Source organism: Rhizophagus irregularis, chromosome 6, assembly GCF_026210795.1.
Source record: "Rhizophagus irregularis chromosome 6, complete sequence".
NCBI classification, from domain to species: domain Eukaryota; kingdom Fungi; phylum Glomeromycota; class Glomeromycetes; order Glomerales; family Glomeraceae; genus Rhizophagus; species Rhizophagus irregularis.
In genome coordinates this window covers 1,843,001-1,863,082 of record NC_089434.1, presented here as the reverse complement: position 1 = coordinate 1,863,082, position 20,082 = coordinate 1,843,001, and the positions used below count along the sequence as shown (strand labels likewise).

General features: G+C 31.4%; 3 protein-coding genes across 3 annotated transcripts; 1 reads left to right on the top strand and 2 right to left on the bottom strand.

Annotated features, from left to right (window-relative positions):
* Nucleotides 1–10,415: 10,415 nt before the first annotated feature.
* OCT59_026150 (uncharacterized protein) lies at nt 10,416–10,832 on the bottom strand (the record flags this gene model as incomplete). The annotated part of the gene is made up of 1 exon (XM_066142983.1): nt 10,416–10,832. One exon carries the CDS (start codon nt 10,830–10,832, stop codon nt 10,416–10,418), a length of 417 nt encoding a protein of 138 aa, XP_065992548.1.
* A 1,496-nt stretch (nt 10,833–12,328) lies between these two features.
* On the bottom strand, nt 12,329–17,617 carry OCT59_026149 (uncharacterized protein; the record flags this gene model as incomplete). The annotated part of the gene is made up of 18 exons (XM_025321666.2): nt 12,329–12,575; nt 12,655–12,792; nt 12,861–12,970; nt 13,043–13,241; nt 13,313–13,413; nt 13,485–13,660; nt 13,742–14,024; nt 14,102–14,202; nt 14,282–14,433; nt 14,522–14,597; nt 14,671–15,425; nt 15,733–15,828; nt 15,916–16,096; nt 16,186–16,377; nt 16,442–16,566; nt 16,668–16,839; nt 16,978–17,095; nt 17,347–17,617. 18 exons carry the CDS (start codon nt 17,615–17,617, stop codon nt 12,396–12,398), a joined length of 3,426 nt encoding a protein of 1,141 aa, XP_025168238.1. The 3' UTR covers nt 12,329–12,395.
* A 934-nt stretch (nt 17,618–18,551) lies between these two features.
* OCT59_026148 (uncharacterized protein) lies at nt 18,552–19,819 on the top strand (the record flags this gene model as incomplete). The annotated part of the gene is made up of 4 exons (XM_025321665.2): nt 18,552–18,779; nt 18,848–18,937; nt 19,016–19,447; nt 19,541–19,819. The coding sequence occupies 4 exons, from the start codon at nt 18,552–18,554 to the stop codon at nt 19,718–19,720; spliced, it is 930 nt and encodes a 309-aa protein (XP_025168237.1). The 3' UTR covers nt 19,721–19,819.
* Between the last annotated feature and the right edge of the window lie 263 nt (nt 19,820–20,082).

Sequence of the window (20,082 nt, the reverse complement as noted above, 5' to 3'; positions counted from 1 at the left end):
TTTGACTAAATTGCTATTTGCTATATAAATAAATATAATTATATAAATTTATGAAATAATTTAGTAAAAGATATATAATATAAAAGATATTTTAGGTAAATTTGCAAATTCCTTACTCTTTTTAGAATACAACTAAGTTATTAAAAAATTAATAATTTAAAATATATTAGTAATTGAAAAATGATAATGTTAAAGTAATTCAATATGAAATTATTAAGAATAATTATATAAAAAAATAGATGTAATAAATTCAAGTAATTTAGAATAATATAATGCTAGCAATTTCTTTTTTTAATTAATCAAATATGGCTTTCTTTTAATCTAAAAAGTATAACTAATGTTGTAAATCATAATTTTAATAAAAAATTATTTATTATATTTTAGTTTATAATATAAAGATTTTATTTATAGTTATATTTATTTAAAATAGTTATGTTTATATTTTAATTATTAATAGTTTATTAGTCAAATGTAATTAGTATATAATATATTTATAGAAGCATAAATATCTAGAATATTGTAGAAATGTAGAATATTGTAAAATTTTTTAGAAATTAAAGAAAATAAGATAGAATTTAAAAATTAAGGAATTATTAGATTTTAATAAAATATTAAAATGTATAAATATCAATAAATTTGATAAAAATTTCATAATTTTGGATTTCAGGATTTATAAAAGTTTAAAGAAATGTTTAATTATTAATAAAGAATTATTATTGTAATTTTATTATAAAAAATAATTAATAATTAATAATATTTAAAGAAAATAAAATATGTTTAGGGAATTATTCAAATTTAAAATTTTAAATAAAAAAAAACTAATTGTTAGTATATTAACTTATTTACTAATAGATAGCAAATATTAGTAATAATATATACTATATATAAACTAATTATACAAACATTCAGTCAAATAAGAAGCAAAAGGTGGTCAAGAAAATCAAGAACATAGATAAGACCTTGGGCGGTATTGACAAGCTTACTATATTAGCAGAAATAAGGTTGATGCTTAAAAAGCTGGAAGTGTCTTGATAAGTTTGAAAGAATGTTCAGATATATAGTCTTAGTTTTAGAAGTTGTAATAGGATGGCTTCATTACTGACTGTTTCCTTATTTTTTCATTTTGTTTTTTTGTTTTCATTTTTGTATGTAGGATTCTTTTTTTTTGTTTTGTTTTTTCCTGCATTTCATTTTTTTTTAGTTCGTAAGTGTATTTGTATCAGATTTATTAATGCATCTTCATTGCACTGTGGGGTAGTTGACCTGTCGTCTGTATTTTCGTGATATGTAACACCTATATTGTATGGTTTTAAGTGTTATAATTAATAAACTTTAAAATTTAAAAAATAAAAAAAAAAATATATAAACTAATTATACATTAATTACATTAATTTATTTTAAATAAAAATTAATGGTATAGTACATTTCAACATGTGTACTAGGCACTACAGATTGCAATCCATATTAAATGATTTTATTTCTTTTTTATGATTACAACTGAAATAAAGGGTACTAGTCAATGCATGGATAAAAAGTAGTATGAAAATGCCGGTTCTGGCTCACCCCCACCATATAATCTAAAATACTACCACTTTATATAATCTAATTACCACCATCATATAACTTAATTACCATCATATAATCCACCTACCACTTTTACTATAATTTAACTACCACTTTATATAATCTAGTTACCACCATCATATAATTTTAATTACCACCATATAATCCACCTACCACTTTTCATATAATCTAGCTTACCATCATATAGTTTTATTACCACCATACAACTCTATTACCACCATACAATCTGAAAAAATTAACCGAACAAGAAATAGGATTTCAAAGCCAACGGAGCCAAAAAAGATAAGGAAATATTAACCCATCCAGGAAACCAGCCATGGGGTCAATAGAGCGGAATAGCAAGGCAAGCAATTACCCTTATACCGAGAAAAAATGTAATTGAATAAAAGGTAGGTACCAAGTAACTATACAGATAAATAGCACATAACATGGCATATACCGCGGAAAAGTTGGCATCAATCTTCGGCTGCACAGTCTCCGATCTTATGGCTATCAATAGGGAAATCCTAAAAAGCTGTCAAACCCCGCACGCAGTATTAACAATCCCCAAACTTGTAGGCCATATCCTGGAATACATTCCAAGTAACAATTTTGGACCGCATCTTCTAGAAGTTAATCCAATCTGGAGAGCCGAAAGATTTTGCTGCGCGCATGCGTCGATAGACATACGAACAGTGGCAATATATGTAAGAAAGCTGAAAGGGCTTTCTGGCGAGATTGTGCAGATGGTGGTATAAATTTTGATAAACTTTCCGATGAATCAACTAAAATTAGTCAAGAAAAGTATACCAGATTCGAAGAAATGGTAGTCATAGAACAAGCTATTCTCCATTGTAGTTTTATATCGGAAGAAACTAATAAGGGAGAATACATCCGAATGATGCGCAATTTTGAGTTATTTAAGGATGGGGATACTCCTGATGAGGATGCGTTCGGTGACTCGGATGATGATGACTCAGATGACGAGGAATAGATTATATCCAGATAAATTTTAGAAGGCGATATTAACCCGTCTTCATCTTTTTTTATCCTTATAGGGTAGGCGAATAATTAATTTTATTTTCAGAAAAAATGTAATTGAATAAAAGAGGGATCTAAAAAGTATACAAGATGTCAACACATCAAGCAAGAAGTGCCCAACACAGACAAGTCGTCCGATCAGTTTTAGCTGAACTCAAACAGGTACCTGTCAAATCCATCCTATATCCCCGCTCAAATGCAAAATTGCAGGAATATGAGGATGAGATCCGCCAAATCCGTGAAGCACAAGCGGCGGTAACCAATGAAGAGATAACCCGCATGATGCAAATTGACCCAGACCCACATTATGAGGTAGTCTTTGAACGTCGTGATCAGGTACGTATAGGAAAGGAGTTAACAGACTCAAACTTTACAGCTGATATTGCTATAGGAACACCTGGAGAGCATGACTATGCTTCATTTCTTACAGCACACAGTCAAACAATCCAGAATATTCTTCGGGATGAAAGAAATCGATTGGGATCAATAAAAGTAAGAATTGGAATATTTGCTACAATAAGACGTTTAGATTCTTACCTTGAGGGATTATTCGGAGATGGTAACTTTAGTGAAGATGATGGAGTAGAGTATATCTACAGATATAACATACCATTTAAAACTCGCAATATGCCAATCCTACCATCAACAGATATTAATGGTACATTTAACTTTGCATTAGCAAGAATCATGCAGAAAGTAGAAGACTATGTAAATTACGGATCAGGTTGGGAATTCTATCGTGTAGAAAAAATATTTATAGAAATCTCGCAATTCCAACCACCCACAGGAGCAGGACATATACCACTCCCAAAAGATCTTGCCACGAAAAAGGGAGTAGTAAATCCAGCTAATGATGATGACAAATGCTTCCAGTGGGCAATCCTAGCAGCATTACATCCAGTAGAAAAGAATGCAGAAAGAATTTCCAAGTATAAGGAGTATGTAAATGAGTTAAACTTTGAAGGTATCGAATTTCGAGTACATGCTGATGAGGTAATTCTAAGAAGATTTGAGCGACAGAACTCAACTATTGCCCTCTGCATCTGTGAATGGCGTGACCACCGCCTATGTCCAATATATGTTACCGATAGGGATGATGCAGAGGGCCGTAAAATAATAGATTTAGTACTTATCAGTAACGGGGAAAAGCAGCACTATTGCTGGATTAAGAATATGAGCCGTTTAGTAAATAAACGTACAAAAAATGAACATGCAATATTAGTCTGCCGATGGTGTATCTCCCACTTTACACATCAACAAAGAAACCTACGACAAACATGTAGCAATATGTCGAGGATTAAAGAAAACCCCACAAGCAGACCGAATGCCATCAGTAAAGAAAGGAAATGATATATATGAATTCAAGAACTGGAAACGCCGCATGCAAGTCCCATATTACTTTGTTGCAGACTTTGAAGCCCTAGTAATGGACATACCACCCACAGATGAAGACAAAGATAAGAAAACCAAGAAAGTACAAGAGCAAATCCCCTGCTCATACTCGTATATTAAGGTAAGATATGATGGTGTAAGTGAATCACAGAAGATATTTACAGGAGAAAATGCAGCACAAAAATTTGTAATCGAAATGCTAAATGAGGCTGAAGCAATCCGTAATGAATTCAGAAACCCAATGGAAATGATGCCGTTAACAACCCAAGAGCAAGCAAGTTATGATAATGCAATAAACTGCTGGATATGTCGTAACCCCTTAGATGGAAATAAAGTAAGAGACCACTGCCATATTACAGGAAGGTATCGAGGTGCAGCACATAGAAGATGTAATCTTGACTTATCCATAAAACCTCGTGAAATGCATATCCCAGTAATCTTTCACAATTTATCAGGATATGATGGACATATAATTATGCAAGGAATTGGTGCAATGGAATGTGAGGATGATATTGATCCTATCCCTTATAACATGGAAAAGTATATGGCATTCAAGTTAGGTTCCTCCGATTTATAGACAGCTTACAATTCATGAAATCAAGTCTCGACAAATTAGCATCCAACCTAGGCGCAGAAAAATGTAGAGCACAAGAATGTAGTAATCCACAACACTTATGGCGAATTGATGCAGGTAGATGCTTTGCACATCCCGAAAACTTTAAAATAACACGAAGTCAAATACCACCTGAATTACTCGAGATTTATCTTAAGAAAGGTGTCTACCCGTATGAATACATGGATGACTGGAAAAAGTTCGAGAAAACTAGTTTACCACCTAAAGGAGCATTTTATAGCAAACTTAATGAAACCCACATTAGTGATAAAGAATACGAATATGCACAGTATGTATGGGAAAAAGCAGGATGTAAAACAATGCAAGATTATCATGACATTTATCTCAAAACTGACGTCCTCCTACTAGCCGATATATTTCAGAATTTCCGAGAAATGGCCTTGAAAAAATATGGGTTAGATCCTCTCTTGGTACTATTCAACACCAGGCTTCGCATGGGATGCACTATTCTTAATGACAGGGCAAAGATTGGATCTTATAACTGACCAGGACATGTACATGATGGTAGAACAAGGATTACGTGGTGGAATCTCTATGGTAAGTAAACGATGTGCTCGTGCAAATAATCCAGGTATGGGAGAAGGTAAATGGACCGCAGATAAGCCCAAGTCATCTATTCTATACTTAGACGCAAATAACCTATATGGATGGGCCATGTTGCAATACTTACCTACAGGTAACTTCCACTGGATAAAGGAGGAAAACGAGTTATCTAACATTCAAAGGCAAATAGAAAGTAATGAAATACCAGATGATTCTTCTGAGGGATATATCCTTAAAGTCAAACTGGAGTACCCTCAAGCCCTCCATTCACAACACACAGATTACCCCCTTGCACCAGAACGAATGAAGGTTAAGAAGGAATGGCTTAGTAAAAAGCAGCAGGAAATAATAGCACGTTCAGGACAACGATATACACCCACGGATAAGCTCATCCCTAACCTATTTGATAAGGATGAATATGTAGTTCATTATAGAAATCTCCAGTATTATGTTAGCCAGGGCTTAGTAATTAAGAAGGTCTATGAAGCTATAAAATTCGAGCAGGCTCCATGGATGAAACCATATATAGAATTTAACACCGCCGAACGTGCTAAGGCTAAAAATGATTTTGAGAAGGACTTCTATAAACTCATGAATAATAGTGTATTTGGTAAAACTATGGAAAATCTCAGGAAACGTGTACGTGTCTCAGTAGTACAACCCCAAACCCATCCCAAGAAATATAAAAAGCTTACCTCAGATCCTGCATTCAAGGGTCGTAAAATATTCTCAGAAAATCTTGTTGCAATTCACCGACGAAAAGTGGAGGTAATGCTTAACCGTCCAACATATGTGGGTATGAGTGTGCTTGACCTCTCGAAGCTCTGTATGTATCAATTCTACTATGATACTCTTAAAGTACGATATGGTGAAAAAATCCAGTTATGTTATACAGACACAGACTCACTTCTTGTACAAATCCAAACTGAGGATATTAATGCAGACCTCATAGATATGGCAGACCAATTTGACTTCAGTGATTATCCTAAAGATCATCCTGTACGAAAAGCATTAGGTGATAAGACTGACATAAATATGAAAATCCCAGGAAAATTTAAGGATGAATGTAATGGAGCAGTTATAGCAGAATTTATTGGCCTCCGCATTGGTGTGAGTCTGCTGGACTTGATCCTGCTGCTAATGCTAGAACTCGTGTTAGGATTCATGGGATCTTTGAGACTTTACTTGAAGATGATGCTAGAGATTGGTATGAAACACATATCAAAGGAAAAAATTGGGAATGTGTAAATCTTCTGGATAATACTGGTGTGGCCAATCTTGCTGCTTTTAATGCTTTGAATAATGGCGCTATACAGGCTGTAGCGGCGAATCAATTTCGTGGAAGGGCTGGTGTATTACATGGACAAGCAGCTGCAGATAATACTATTACTGGTGCTAATTTTATACCTGATCATACTGTATGGGATGAAGATTGGTCAGTAGTCGAGGGTCGTCCTACTGATATAGCTGTTAATAATCCTAATGCTAATAATGGAGGTACAATTGTGGCTCCTGGAATACGTATTGGACAATTAATATATCGTTTTAAGCATTACTTCCCTACTATAACATCTGAAAAGTCTAAACTTGCATTTAATGCTATTGTTCAGGGTAGTGATACTGTAAGCCGATTCTATTCTAAATTACGAAGAATGGTTAGACTTGCATATCCAACTCTTCCAGAGGTAAATCAGAATGAATTAGTACGGCAACAGTTCTTAAATGGTCTTTCCAGTGAAAATAAGTTGGATGCGCGACGTATTGGTTTAGAAAATTCAGTTGCATCTATTCTGAATAAATTGGAAGAAGTTGAGAAATACAGGACAGATATGCCACCTACTCCTATAGTTACATATCGAGGGTCCAACTTTAGCGGATATTGAGAATCTTATAAATTCTAAAATTCCTATGACTACGGCTAGATCATCTGCAGTACCAGTACCATCTTCTAGTCCATTTTCAAGTCCTCAAAATGATACATCATTTCAGAGATTACTTGCTTTAGCATATAAATTAGGTCTTCCAAGAGATATCGATATAAGTAAAGTAACCCTTAGTGATCTTGAAATATTTATTGATACAGAACTTAATAAAAATTTACCATCTGACCATATTTACCGTGGTAATCAGGTATTTGGTATAAGTTCAGGTACACGCAAACCAAAGAAATCAAAGAAATGCTCAAGTTGTGGAAAATCTGGTCATACTAAGAGTTCCTGTCCAAAATCTAAGAAGGGAAAGAGGAAAACAAATTATGCACATGACTCCTCTGATTCCTCTAACTCTTCTGACGCCTCTGACTCCTCTGAATCCTCTGATAGCGATTCATCAGACTCTGGACATGCCTGCTATGATTAAAAAAAAGCCTACAGAAAGGAAACGTATAGATAAAAAGCCTACTGATAAGAAAAAATCACAACTTGAAAGGCAGCGTATTATCTTTGAGGTTTTTATACAACTCTTAAAGCTTCTGGTTCAATCCTTCGTTAATGCTGTACCAAAAGAGACTGTTATATCTGCTTACAATGCTCTGAATGCTGAATTCATTAATTATAAAGAACCAGTACTCAGTCAGCTTAAAGGGAGAACCCTCAATAAAAACACGTGAAAAAGTTTGGGATAATGTTAAGGACCTTTTTCATCATCTATCCTTCATCCTATGATTTCGGTTGTAACTAATAGTATGGCTGCAAATTTAATCCGTAAAAATGATGATGTTATATGTAATAATGACTTATGGTCTTCTATAGCAGGTATTGGAATTGTTAACCGCAAGTCTGCTAGTGATGTAGTCATATTAAGACCAAAGTAAGAAGTCGCCTGAGAGTGAAAAATCTTTGGTTATTCCTACGACAATTTTCGATACTGGTTCTGATAGTTCTCTGATATCTAACAATATTGTAAAAGCGCCTAAATCTTGACGTTGATAGAAGTAATGCTCCTGACCTTAGTGGTGTTGCGACAAAATCTGATACTATTGGGACAGTATATGGTCTTGGTATTCTTGTGTATGATGGGAAGAACTCTAAAAAAATCGAAGATGACTTCATGGTTGTTAAGAGTGATAAGGACTTTTTATTACTGGGTGTACCTTGGATTGATCGTGATAATGTCATTCTAGATTTCCAAAATCGGCAACTGACCATCCCTCTATCATCACGTAAAAAAATTACCATTCCAATTTCTCTACATAAACGGAAAACTAACGTGACTTCCTTGCAGATGGATACTATCGACTTAAAAAAAATTCACACTCTCGAGGAAGATTAACCTGTCATCTATGTGGAGCAAGTTTTGACTTTCCCTCTAAGTTAAAGCGTCATCTTGCTAGGAAAAATCCATGTGTTTCCCAAACTTCTGCAGCGATGATGGGCGGTGGCGGGCGTGACGGGCGTGCCCAAATTTTTCAGCAGTGACGGGCAGTAACAGGGGTAGTGCCCAAATTTTTTCGGCAGTGACGGGCAGTAACAGGGGTAGTGCCCAAATTTTTTTTGGCAGTGACGGGCGGTGAACAGGGCAGTGCCCAAATTTTTTGGCAGTGATTAGCCTTTACAAATATTACATTTGCCATGTTACTCTGATTTCTAGGTCTTTACGGGTTTCTATGAGTTTTTCAATGGCATTTTTATTTTTAAAATATCGACTATATCTGATATCTATCATTCGAAGTTTTGGTAATATATGCAGAATTTCACTTAGCAAATCTCTAACGTCACCTTTTCCACCATAGTATTGATAATCTATTATGCTAAGTTCCTGGATATTGGGACAAGCTTGTAGCATTTTTACAATACAAATGGGCCATAATTTTACCTCATCCATATTAAGCTTTCTGATATATTTTCCACATACTGTCCCTGGTTTTGTGAGATGTTTGTACATTTGGAACTCCTTAATATTATAGCGGTTATAAAGGTCTGTTTCACCCCATAGGAGAGAGTTTGCTACTACAGCCCATTTTCGACACACTAATGCATAATTGCAAAGATAATACCAACGGGAGTAAGTACCTTCATATGAAGTTTTGAATATCTTTTCTAAAAGTTCGAAAGGTAAGCTATTGTTTGTCATGGTATCTCATATGAGATATTGATGAAGAAGTTTTATTTAATTAGATTTTTTCTTAGGATAAAATAATTTGAACATTTCTTTTCTATCAATAGAAAAAACCAGACATGCTTACTTTTAGTGAACTTACTCCATCTCTTACTGTTACTGAATTTAAGATCAATGTTGAAGGGGGCTGATTACACCGTGCTTGGACATAAGCTTGAACCTACTTAAGGATGTTATTGCCATTAATAGCAACTTTATTCATAAAGCTTTTGAGGGTTATGAACAGTACTTATCTAAACCAAAAGGTGAGAGACGATGCAGAAGAAGTACACCTGACAATCCATTAAATAGACGGTGACGTACTGGGGATGGTAGCACTTTTAATGCTTGCATTGAGTTTGTTATCATTTTAGCTGATTCTGTACATACCATTCGTTATTTTCCTAGATCTGGTAGTATACAAGTTTTCGGATCTTTTGATCCTGTTGCTATCTTCTTACGTTACCTTTCTGAATGTTCCCTACCTGAGTTTTCTTCTGTAGAACTTGTGGGTGGAAATAAGGCTCTCCTGTGTAATTACAAATTTGTGATTAATATCGGGAGTAATAAGTTTATTCATCTTTCTACCTTAGCATATGCTTTAGAATCTGTAGATGGTATTCGTGAGATTCTCCCCTTTCCGATAAAGTATATTAAGAATGATGCGGGTGATATTCATTCTAAAATTGTTATAGTCTTCACATCAAAGATTCGGGTACATATCTGGCCTAAATCTGGTAAGGTTAATATATTTGGCACTAAGACTGAATTGGCTGCTGATATGATTTATAAGTTCTTACAGAAGTTATTTTCTAATCCGAATGATTTTGGGGATTTTATTTGTGATGTACCTATTCCAGATTGTGAGAGGTAAAAAATGGTTTCACTGGGAACTAGAAACCTCTATTTGTAAAATCCAGCAATCACATTCCCAACTTGGCTTGTTGGCATAAGACATTCGTCACATAGAGTTATAGCCAACTCATTTTTTAGTCTATCCAGCTGACTCTCGGTGGTCGGTGCAAGATTCTAATAGTATTCATTGAATTCATTCTGCTCTACTTCATCTATGTCTTCATCTGTGTCTTCGTTCATATCTTCATCTCCTTTAATATGGTAGATGCTGAATTCATTTCTATATTCATCATTAGGATTCGTGAATATTCTTTGTATATTGTAATCTATAATGTTGAATGTCCAGAGGCTTTTTCGATAATATTTCTACTAAGTCTAATAATGCATATGCTAATTCTTTATCCTCTGAGAAGTTCTTAATGATATCTAAAAATCTTTCGTATATTGCCATCTCATCTGGTAGAATAGAATATCTTATTCGTGATAAAAGTGATGGATGTATCCATATATCATCACCTTCTAACATCTCATCAAATATTTCTACTAGCTCTTCTAATCCAGATACTAACATACTTTCTTTGCTAAATTCGGAATCTAAAGCTTTTAAATATACTATATCTAAATACCACATTATTTCCTTTACCCATTCTTCTATATTGAGTTCAAACTGACCTAGTATACGTCTTAGTGATGGTCTGTATTGTGACATCTTGTAAGTCTTTTATATGTAAACCTTTTATTCAATTACATTTTTTCTCGGTATAAGGGTAATTACTTGCCTTGCTATTCCGCTCTATTGACCCCATGGCTGGTTTCCTGGATGGGTTAATATTTCCTTATCTTTTTTGGCTCCGTTGGCTTTGAAATCCTATTTCTTGTTCGGTTAATTTTTTCAGATTGTATGGTGGTAATAGAGTTGTATGGTGGTAATAAAACTATATGATGGTAACTAGATTATATGAAAAGTGGTAGGTGGATTATATGGTGGTAATTAAAATTATATGATGGTGGTAACTAGATTATATAAAGTGGTAGTTAAATTATAGTAAAAGTGGTAGGTGGATTATATGATGGTAATTAAGTTATATGATGGTGGTAATTAGATTATATAAAGTGGTAGTATTTTAGATTATATGGTGGGGGTGAGCCAGAACCGGCATTTTCATACTACTTAAAATGAACTTGTTGTTTAGATGTACTGGAAAATTCAAATAAAGATATATGATTTTCTCATTCCTTCTGTTTTGTAAGAAATCTTAAAAATAAATTTTAAGATACAATATTTCTTAAAACATTTTGTTATAAAACTATAATTTATCAGATTTGCTTTTATAAACCAAATACTAAAATCAAGTAATTATAAATCAAATAATAATAAGATTCAAAAAGTTAGAAAAATCTGATGAAAAAAAGTCAATTGATAAAAAAAGTAAAAAAAAAGAAAGAAACAATAATAAAATGATAAAAGTAATGAAAATAGTGGTAGTAAAAATGATAGTAAAGATGATAATAATAGTTATAATAGTGATGATTATATATGTTGCCCAAATTATTTTGGGATGTCATGATTATAATTTGGAATTCCATAATTCATTTAATTTATAGGATTTTACTTATAATTATGGCAACCCAAAATAATTTGGGTGGCATGTATAGTGGTGATAAAGTAAAATTGCTTACCAAAATTAAAGAGTTTTAGCAGAATGGTATATATAAAACTGCTGAAAATAGGTTTGCAAAATCATCTGAAATGCTGAAACTGCTAAAACTGCTAAAACCTGCTGAAATTGTTTCAACAGTTTTGATACAGTATAATATATTATATGATATATATACATTTACCTTTTTCAAAGAAGTTAAATCATAATAACTTATCATGATCATAAAAAGATAAAGTAAAGCTCATTAGAATCACCATAATGAAATGCATCAAATTGCAGTAAATTCATGTTTCTAGTATTGATAGAATAGGGAGTTATTCTCAAAAAGCTTCAAACAGTAAAATGCCAATAACTTTTTCATCTATTGAAGTTAAAGTTATAAAAATACCACGTCTCATTATGGCGAATCAAATATAAGATTGAAGAATAGATAATGTAAATCTAAAAGCATTATATATTAAAAGTATATTTTATTTATTTAAATTCAAAATTTCTTATTTTATTCATTTTATTCAAGTAAATCAGAAAATTATACTAATAAATTACAAAACTTAAACAAATTTTATTTGATTAACAATTATTTAAAAGGAAAAAAAAAGTTGAAACTAATTTTAATTATTGATTTCTAACAATTCAATCAAATATCCTGGTAGTAACCGTCTTTGATCTGCATTAGATTCTAATATAGTGTTTCTAAATTGCTTTTTTAACGTACTATCACTTTGTTCTAATACGTCTAATATTTGAGTTTTAGGTAATCGTAATAAGAATTTAAAATCATTTGGTTGTATCTAAATAAAGATATAAATATGCCATTATTACATTATAATATATCTAAAGATAAATATTCAAGATACAATAATTACTTACCTTAAGGCAATATTCTGTACAATACAATATAAATCCTTTACGTAACATCTCATTCTGCCAAATCTGATTAATATATCGCAACAATAATTCATTTACAAATCCAGATAAATTTTTATATGCTCTAACACTCAATGTCACCTAAAAAAATAATTATATTAATAACACTAATATTTTAAAATAAATCGCACGTTACAAAGTAATCATACCGTTCTCATAAAAGGTGGTGGCAATTCGGGTTGTACAGATAAATGCTGCAACACCGCACCCAATATTTGTGAAGTGAATATATTTGTTAACTTAAAGCACACATGAATTGCTACAAAATTTATTAAAGAATAAATAAACATTCGATGTGACAAAATAAAATCAACATATAAATAACGTTTACCTTCAACAGAGTGTTTTAATGGAACTTCATTTTGCTTCAATTGATGTAAAAAAACCAACAATTCTCTTGGTTCCAGTGGTGTAGGAGTTTTTGCAGAAATTGTTATAATCTTCGAGAAAACTTTTTTTACAATTTCTCTCTGTTTTTCTGTTGCATCAAGCGTTAATATGACTTTAGGAAGATGTCGTAATATTTCTTCCTTTATTTTATTATAATAAAAATATATTAATATCTATATAGTTTCATCATGAATTGAGTTAGATAGAGTACCTTTTCAAAGTATGCAATAATCGGAAATAGAAATCTTCCATCTAGATTTCTCTGTACAATTACAGACTTTGCAGTATTTATTAACTGTGTTGGCGGTTGCACTTAATTATGTAAAAATCATTAATACAATAATTCCAAGAATGAATAAACCATGTATCCTTTAAATAATTACCTGTCTTATTTGTATATACGATTAATAATCTCAATACAAAATCTTCAGCACCGTCTGGAAAAGTTTGGAATAATTCTATTAATCCAGTTAACCCAATTGTATCAATAATTTTTTGTGAGTAATTACGAATAAACTTTTGAATGGAATCTGATGATTCGATGTAGATTGAAACTAATCTTTAAAAAAATAAAAATGTTAGAATCTTTAAGATAATATATATATATATATATATATGAAATAAATCAAAATATATCTACTTTTCAAATAATTGTCTTTTTTTTGCACACAAAGAAAGAAATAAATCAAGATGTCGCTCTACGTCTATTTGTGTCCATTTCTTTTCCTCGTCTTTTACTTCTTCCTTTGCTAATTCTGAAACTTCACTATGATGATAATGATAGTCGTACGTTGGAGGCGGTACCTCTTGGGTAAGTTGTTTTAATGACTGTAATGCAAAAGATTCAACCTCGCCACCAATCACTGGATGAACTGGAAACCATTTGTTAGCGGTAGTAATAGCGGAACTTCTTGGCCGTTCATCTGAATTTTATCAAAAGAAAAAATCGTGTCAAAATAATATAAATTTTACTAAAATGATTTTTATCTAAATTATTGACCTTTATGCAGACAATATGCTAATAGGATTTTTAGACAAAATGGTCTTGCTGGTGGCCGAAGTTCGATCAATTCGCTTAGAGTAGTGAATCCAAGAGAACTCCTATAAAGGACCAAGATAAAATTTTAACTCGGTCATTAATTTGGTTAAAAACTATTTTAAGACGTGAATGCATAATCACCTATCAGGATCGTTACAAAAGATCTTGATGCGATCAACAGCATCTTCAAACAATTCGGGAACATCTAAGAGAAATTGTGTAAATATACGATCTTCAAGTGCTGGCATAATCCTGTCTAACAATCTACATAACCAAATTGAGTAATTGGATTTCTGAAAAAAATTTAAATTTAATAAATTATTATTCATAGCAACATAGAAAATAATAATAATAATAATAACAGGAAGAAATAGTTCTTACATATGATGGGTCTTTACGCAACATGATGGAGTCATGATACCATTCCTCGTCAAGCCATGTTAACGCAAAATCCGTTCTGATTAAGAAAATTTAAAATAATTTGGTGAATTCAATTTTCACTAAAAAAGGTTACTAAATAAAAAACTTACTTATTTCTGAAATCTTTCAGTATGAATTTAATGACCAATTCTCTTAAATCATCAAATTGTTTACGATCATCCTCAAAAGTCTCAAGACCTCGCGTCAAAAACCTTGAAGCCATTATGTGCAATTGTGACTTTGACAGTCGTTTCCCATTAGACAAAGTTGTCAGAACAACATTCGAACGTTTATCTTTTACATCAGCAGATAACGCAGCTTCAACGTCCAATATATTTTCAAAGGCATTTTTTATGAAAGAATTAGATTGATCATGTGATAAAGATTCAGGAGGTGGAAGGGCATAAGGTTGAAATTTGAAAGCGGGAATAGAAACAACTTGTGGTTCCGGCGTTGATTCGACTTCAGGTGGAGTTGGAGTTATATCTTCCATCATATCTGATTTCGGTGGCTCTGCAGCAATATCATCATTGTAAACATCCTCGATATCCATATCATTAACTTCATATGGAGGAGACGTAGGTTCATATTTGAATTTTTTATCTTCCATTTCAACTGATAAATCAGAATCAGAATCTAAAGGTATTTCTTGAACTATTTCATTTATCACTCTTTCCAATCTGTCATCTTCAACAATGATCGCATTACCCGCGTCATACTCATCATCATCATCCTCTTCTTCCTCCTCTTCTAAACGTGGATCACGTGGTTTTTGATCCCGAACTTTTGGTTTTGATTCAGTTTCAGGCTGCGGTACTGATGGTGCTGCTAATGCTGCTTGTTTGGCATTTCGTTCTTGTATTGCCTAATAGCATTTAAATTGAATAATAGGAAATTAGAAAATTGTGTTATACAAGGTGAACATTTGTGATATAATTTGCCTGGTTATTAGACAACATGTTATCGACCCACTTAATTACTTTACTTATCGTTATGAAATGAGGATCCTATATATTTCAGTATTTAAGAAACTTATCTATCGATTTTCAAGTTTTTCCGAATAAAACATAGGGTTCCGCTTATCGAGTATTGACCATCATAAACTATTATCCCTAGGATCAATAATTTAACCGGTTGATGAAATCTCAAAATAAAATGTTCACACTACAAACCTTTTTAGCTTGATTCAATCTTTCTTGTGGAATCGTTTTTAAAACTAAACAAATGACTTCAACAACAAAAGGAAGCGCAAATTGCGAAGGATCAAACTTTATATAAATAACATTAAGAAAATAATATTAATAAATTACTAATATTATAAAAATAATAATAATTGATTTCGATGAATTACTTACACTAATATTTGATTGTTGAGTATTTGGAATCCTTTGTACAGCTCCACGTCCATTTTCTTCAATAGAATCTCTTTGTAAATGCCTACGGAACTGTCTTGGAAACTTGGAAGGATCATTCTTGCCTCCTAATGCAATTATAGCATTAAGAATTTCCATAACGAAAGTTGCATTTTCATGTATTCTATTAAAAGTGAAATTGAATTTTTAATAATCACCAAAATTTTTTTTTAATAAAAAAAAAATTTAAAATTAATAAATTATCACTATCACCTTAATAATGCCATCAATTGCACCTTCATAGACTTATTAACACTCCTAATCTGAAATTGACTTAAACGCAAGTTTCTTTCCGGGATTTTAGTCCATGATACAACATGATTAACAAATGTTAAGACATATTGTGGTCTTACCCTCAATAAGGGTCCAAACGCATTGATTATAGCCGTAATGACGCTACTTGATCTATAAAACAATTATGTTAACCACTTATACAAATAATAGAACGGCATCATTTATTTGTACTAACTCTGTTCGCATTACTGTCAACATTCCATTAACGATTGAAATTGACTCTTTTTCAAGATATTGTAAATCCAATATGGGATGTAAAGAATGACAATGGGACAACGAAATGTCTTCTTCAGGTTTACCCTAAAATCGAAGGAAAAAAAGAAAATCACAAATCACAAGATAAATATTTTTTCTCTTTAAGTAAAAATTAACTAATTAACTAATTAAAACAAAAAAATTACCAAAGAATCCGGCATACGACGAGATTGAACTTTTGCAACCGTTACAAGGTACTTAACGGCACAAAATTTAATGCCTTGACTAGTATTTTCTGAATCAAAAAATCTCATTATTTGAGACTTGATAGATAAAGAAATATTCCAAAGAGAAGTGGAATCTGATGCATTTTCGACTCTTTATAAAACATAATCCAATAGAAAAATTTTAGATCTGAAAATTAGCAAATTGAATACCCAATAATTGCACTTAAACCAAAAAAAATTTTCTCACTGACGAAAAAGTAACTGAAAGATTTTCATCAAATGAACTCACACTCTTTCAAATATTAATGGATAAACTGACGCATTCCAAAGTATTGCTTTTTTAATTATAGCAGGAGATGATTCGTAGTTGATAATATATCCTATGGAAGGTAACACTTTTTCTAAACCTGGTTCAATGTACATTTATTTCACAAAATTATTAATAATATGTCATTAAAACAATAATTTGTTTAAGGGAAATAAAATTTTTTTTTTATTTAAATTTTTTTTTTATTATTTAACATTTATTTAAACCTTCCTAACTAAAAAAAAAAATGAAATAAAATAAAATCTATTCTTATAAAGAAGGATATATTCCCTATATTACTCCTAAATTATAATTAAAAAATTTCCAGTTGAAATCAAAAAAGAAACATACTATCTTTCCGTAATGTCCGCGATAATCCAATTTTCATAAAAGTAAAATCCAAAAAATCTACAATCCATTCTTTTATTTCATTTACAGAATCTCGCAATAAACCACTAATTGTATGTAATATTTCGGGCTGTAATATAATACTTTGTTCCTCAACTAATTGTTTAAATGAATTCAAAGCATCTAATCTTGTTTGTACTTCTTTTTGTTTTTCTGTAGCTTGATCCAACAACACCGAGACCCTTTTATCTTCGAAGACATATGTGTTGTTCATGATTTAATACTAGAAACTACAAGAAACTACAAGAAACTACAAGAAACTAAAAGGTTAGGTGGAAGAATGTAATTAATTATTCACCGTCGAAGAATGTAAATACATGTATGACATTGGGTAGTGTAAATTCTAATGCATGATACTTATAAACAAAATGATCAACAAAATTCGTAATGCTAGTCGCGATATCACGATTTATCACATACTTTTTAATGACTCTATGTTACTATTATATTCCTAACTAATGCTATTAAAATTTAATTCGGACGAATTCTTTTCCTATAAATTATAGTATTCATTCTAATTAATAAATGCCATTATGCCAATCGAAATCACAAATAAAAGAAAGTACATGGGAACAAATCCTCTGTTGTTTGTCCGATGTTCTTACAAACATTATTACCTGAATTTGAAGTTTTTATAGAGATGATCTGAATTTAATCTTGGTACAAGTCGAAGAACCTCTATGTATTTTAACGTTATCATGTGATTCGTAAATAAATTTTTCGTGATAGATCCAAATTTTAATTTAATCTTAAAGCTTATAATGGGAACAACCCTTTTCTTTAAATAGCAATTCAACACACGCTTTTAATTCGTTAGAAGAACCAATCACACTCAATGATCAATCCAACCATTCCAAAAGAAAAAAAACTTACCTTAACACAGTCTTAACGCGTGATACCGGAATGCGTGTATTTTAAAAACGCCGATTCATTATTTACTTATCTTCCATTATCTCCATTATCTCTAAAAAAAAAAAAAAAAAAAAAATTCTTGAACTTTTTCTCTTCTTATGATTATGAAATAACTTATTTACGAATTAAATTTTCCTTTTTAAATTTTTTAAATGATCTTCTAAATGCAGTTTAAGCAAATTACTTAAACACTTCTTTTAAAACCATATTTATTTTTTATTATTTATTAAATATACATGTCGTCCAAGAAACAATTTCTTTTGGTTATAATTTTAAGTCTAAACTTAAATTTTTTTTATTCTAATTTCATAGTCAAGTCAAATGAAATTCACTCACCTCGTAGAATAGTTGCAATAGGAGACTTACATGGAGATTATAAACAAACAATTAAAGTTTTGCATTTAGCTAACATAATTGACGATAACAAGAATTGGTCTGGTAGTAATGGAATTCTGGTTCAAACAGTAATTATTATTTCTATTTCAAATTTTATTATTTAAATTTCTCCATAATGTTCAAAGAATATCTATAGGGTGACATAGTCGATAGAGGTCCTGATTGCCTAATGATTTATGAATTCTTCGAGAAATTACGAAAAGAAGCGGAAAAGGTCGGAGGAAAGGTAAAAATATTAATCGTAGCGTTTAATTAATTTAATTTATTTTACCATGGCATAATAATTATCTTTTTTGTACCATAGGTTATAAATCTTTTTGGTAATCATGAACTTATGAATCTTCAATTGGATTGGAGATATGTGACTCCTGAAGATATCAACACTTTTGGATCAAAAAAAGCTCGAATTGCCGCATTCTCCTCTAAAGGATATATTGGAAAGTCATTCAGGTCCTCTTTCCAAGTTGTTGCAATTGTTGAACAAGATACATTATTTGTTCATGGAGGTGTTAACTTACAATGGGCAAATAAAGGTATCGAGAAAATTAACCAACTTGGAGCAGGTCTAGTTGAGAAATGTACAGATGCTTTAGCTGATGGGAAGCAAAAAGTAATTGCTGCCAGTGATGAAATTAGCATTGTTCATCCTGATGGGCCACTTTGGAACAGAAAGTTTGCTTATAATGATGATAAGGCGACCGAAAAGGAAGTAGATGAAGTCCTAGAAGTGCTAAAGGTTAGTTTATATCTGATCGTTTAAATTAGATTATTATTTTTTTTTTGTTTAATTCAATTATAAATAATTACACCCTCTTTTTTTAATTTAAAGATTAAGAGAATGGTGGTTGGACATACGGTTCTTGGTAAAAAGATCAAGTCAAGATTTCATGGAAAAGTGTATGTTATTGACGTTGGATTATCCGAACATTATGGCAGTAATTTAGCTGCATTGGAGATCATTGGAGATAAAGTCAGAGAAATCTATCCTGAAGAACGAGATGAATTATAAATACATTTTTCGCTTTCACTAGAATATGATCTGGATAAAATTCATTGGATGTAATCTTGAGATAATAAATATAAATTAACAAGTTGATATTACAATATTAAAAAAAAAGAAAATAAATAAAACTTTTTTTAACAAGTTTGTAAACACTATTTACAAATTAAGAATTACAACATTTTTGAAAATTATTTGAGAGAGCAATGTTTTTTATGAAGCTTTATCAATAGATCCGCCATGAAGTTACTTATTTCAAAAGAACCAACATAATTAAAGTCTAGCAAATAAATTCTATTCTATATCTGATATTAATAGTGAATAATTATAAGCAATATCATATTTCCTGCATAAGTAAATTAGTATTGTTA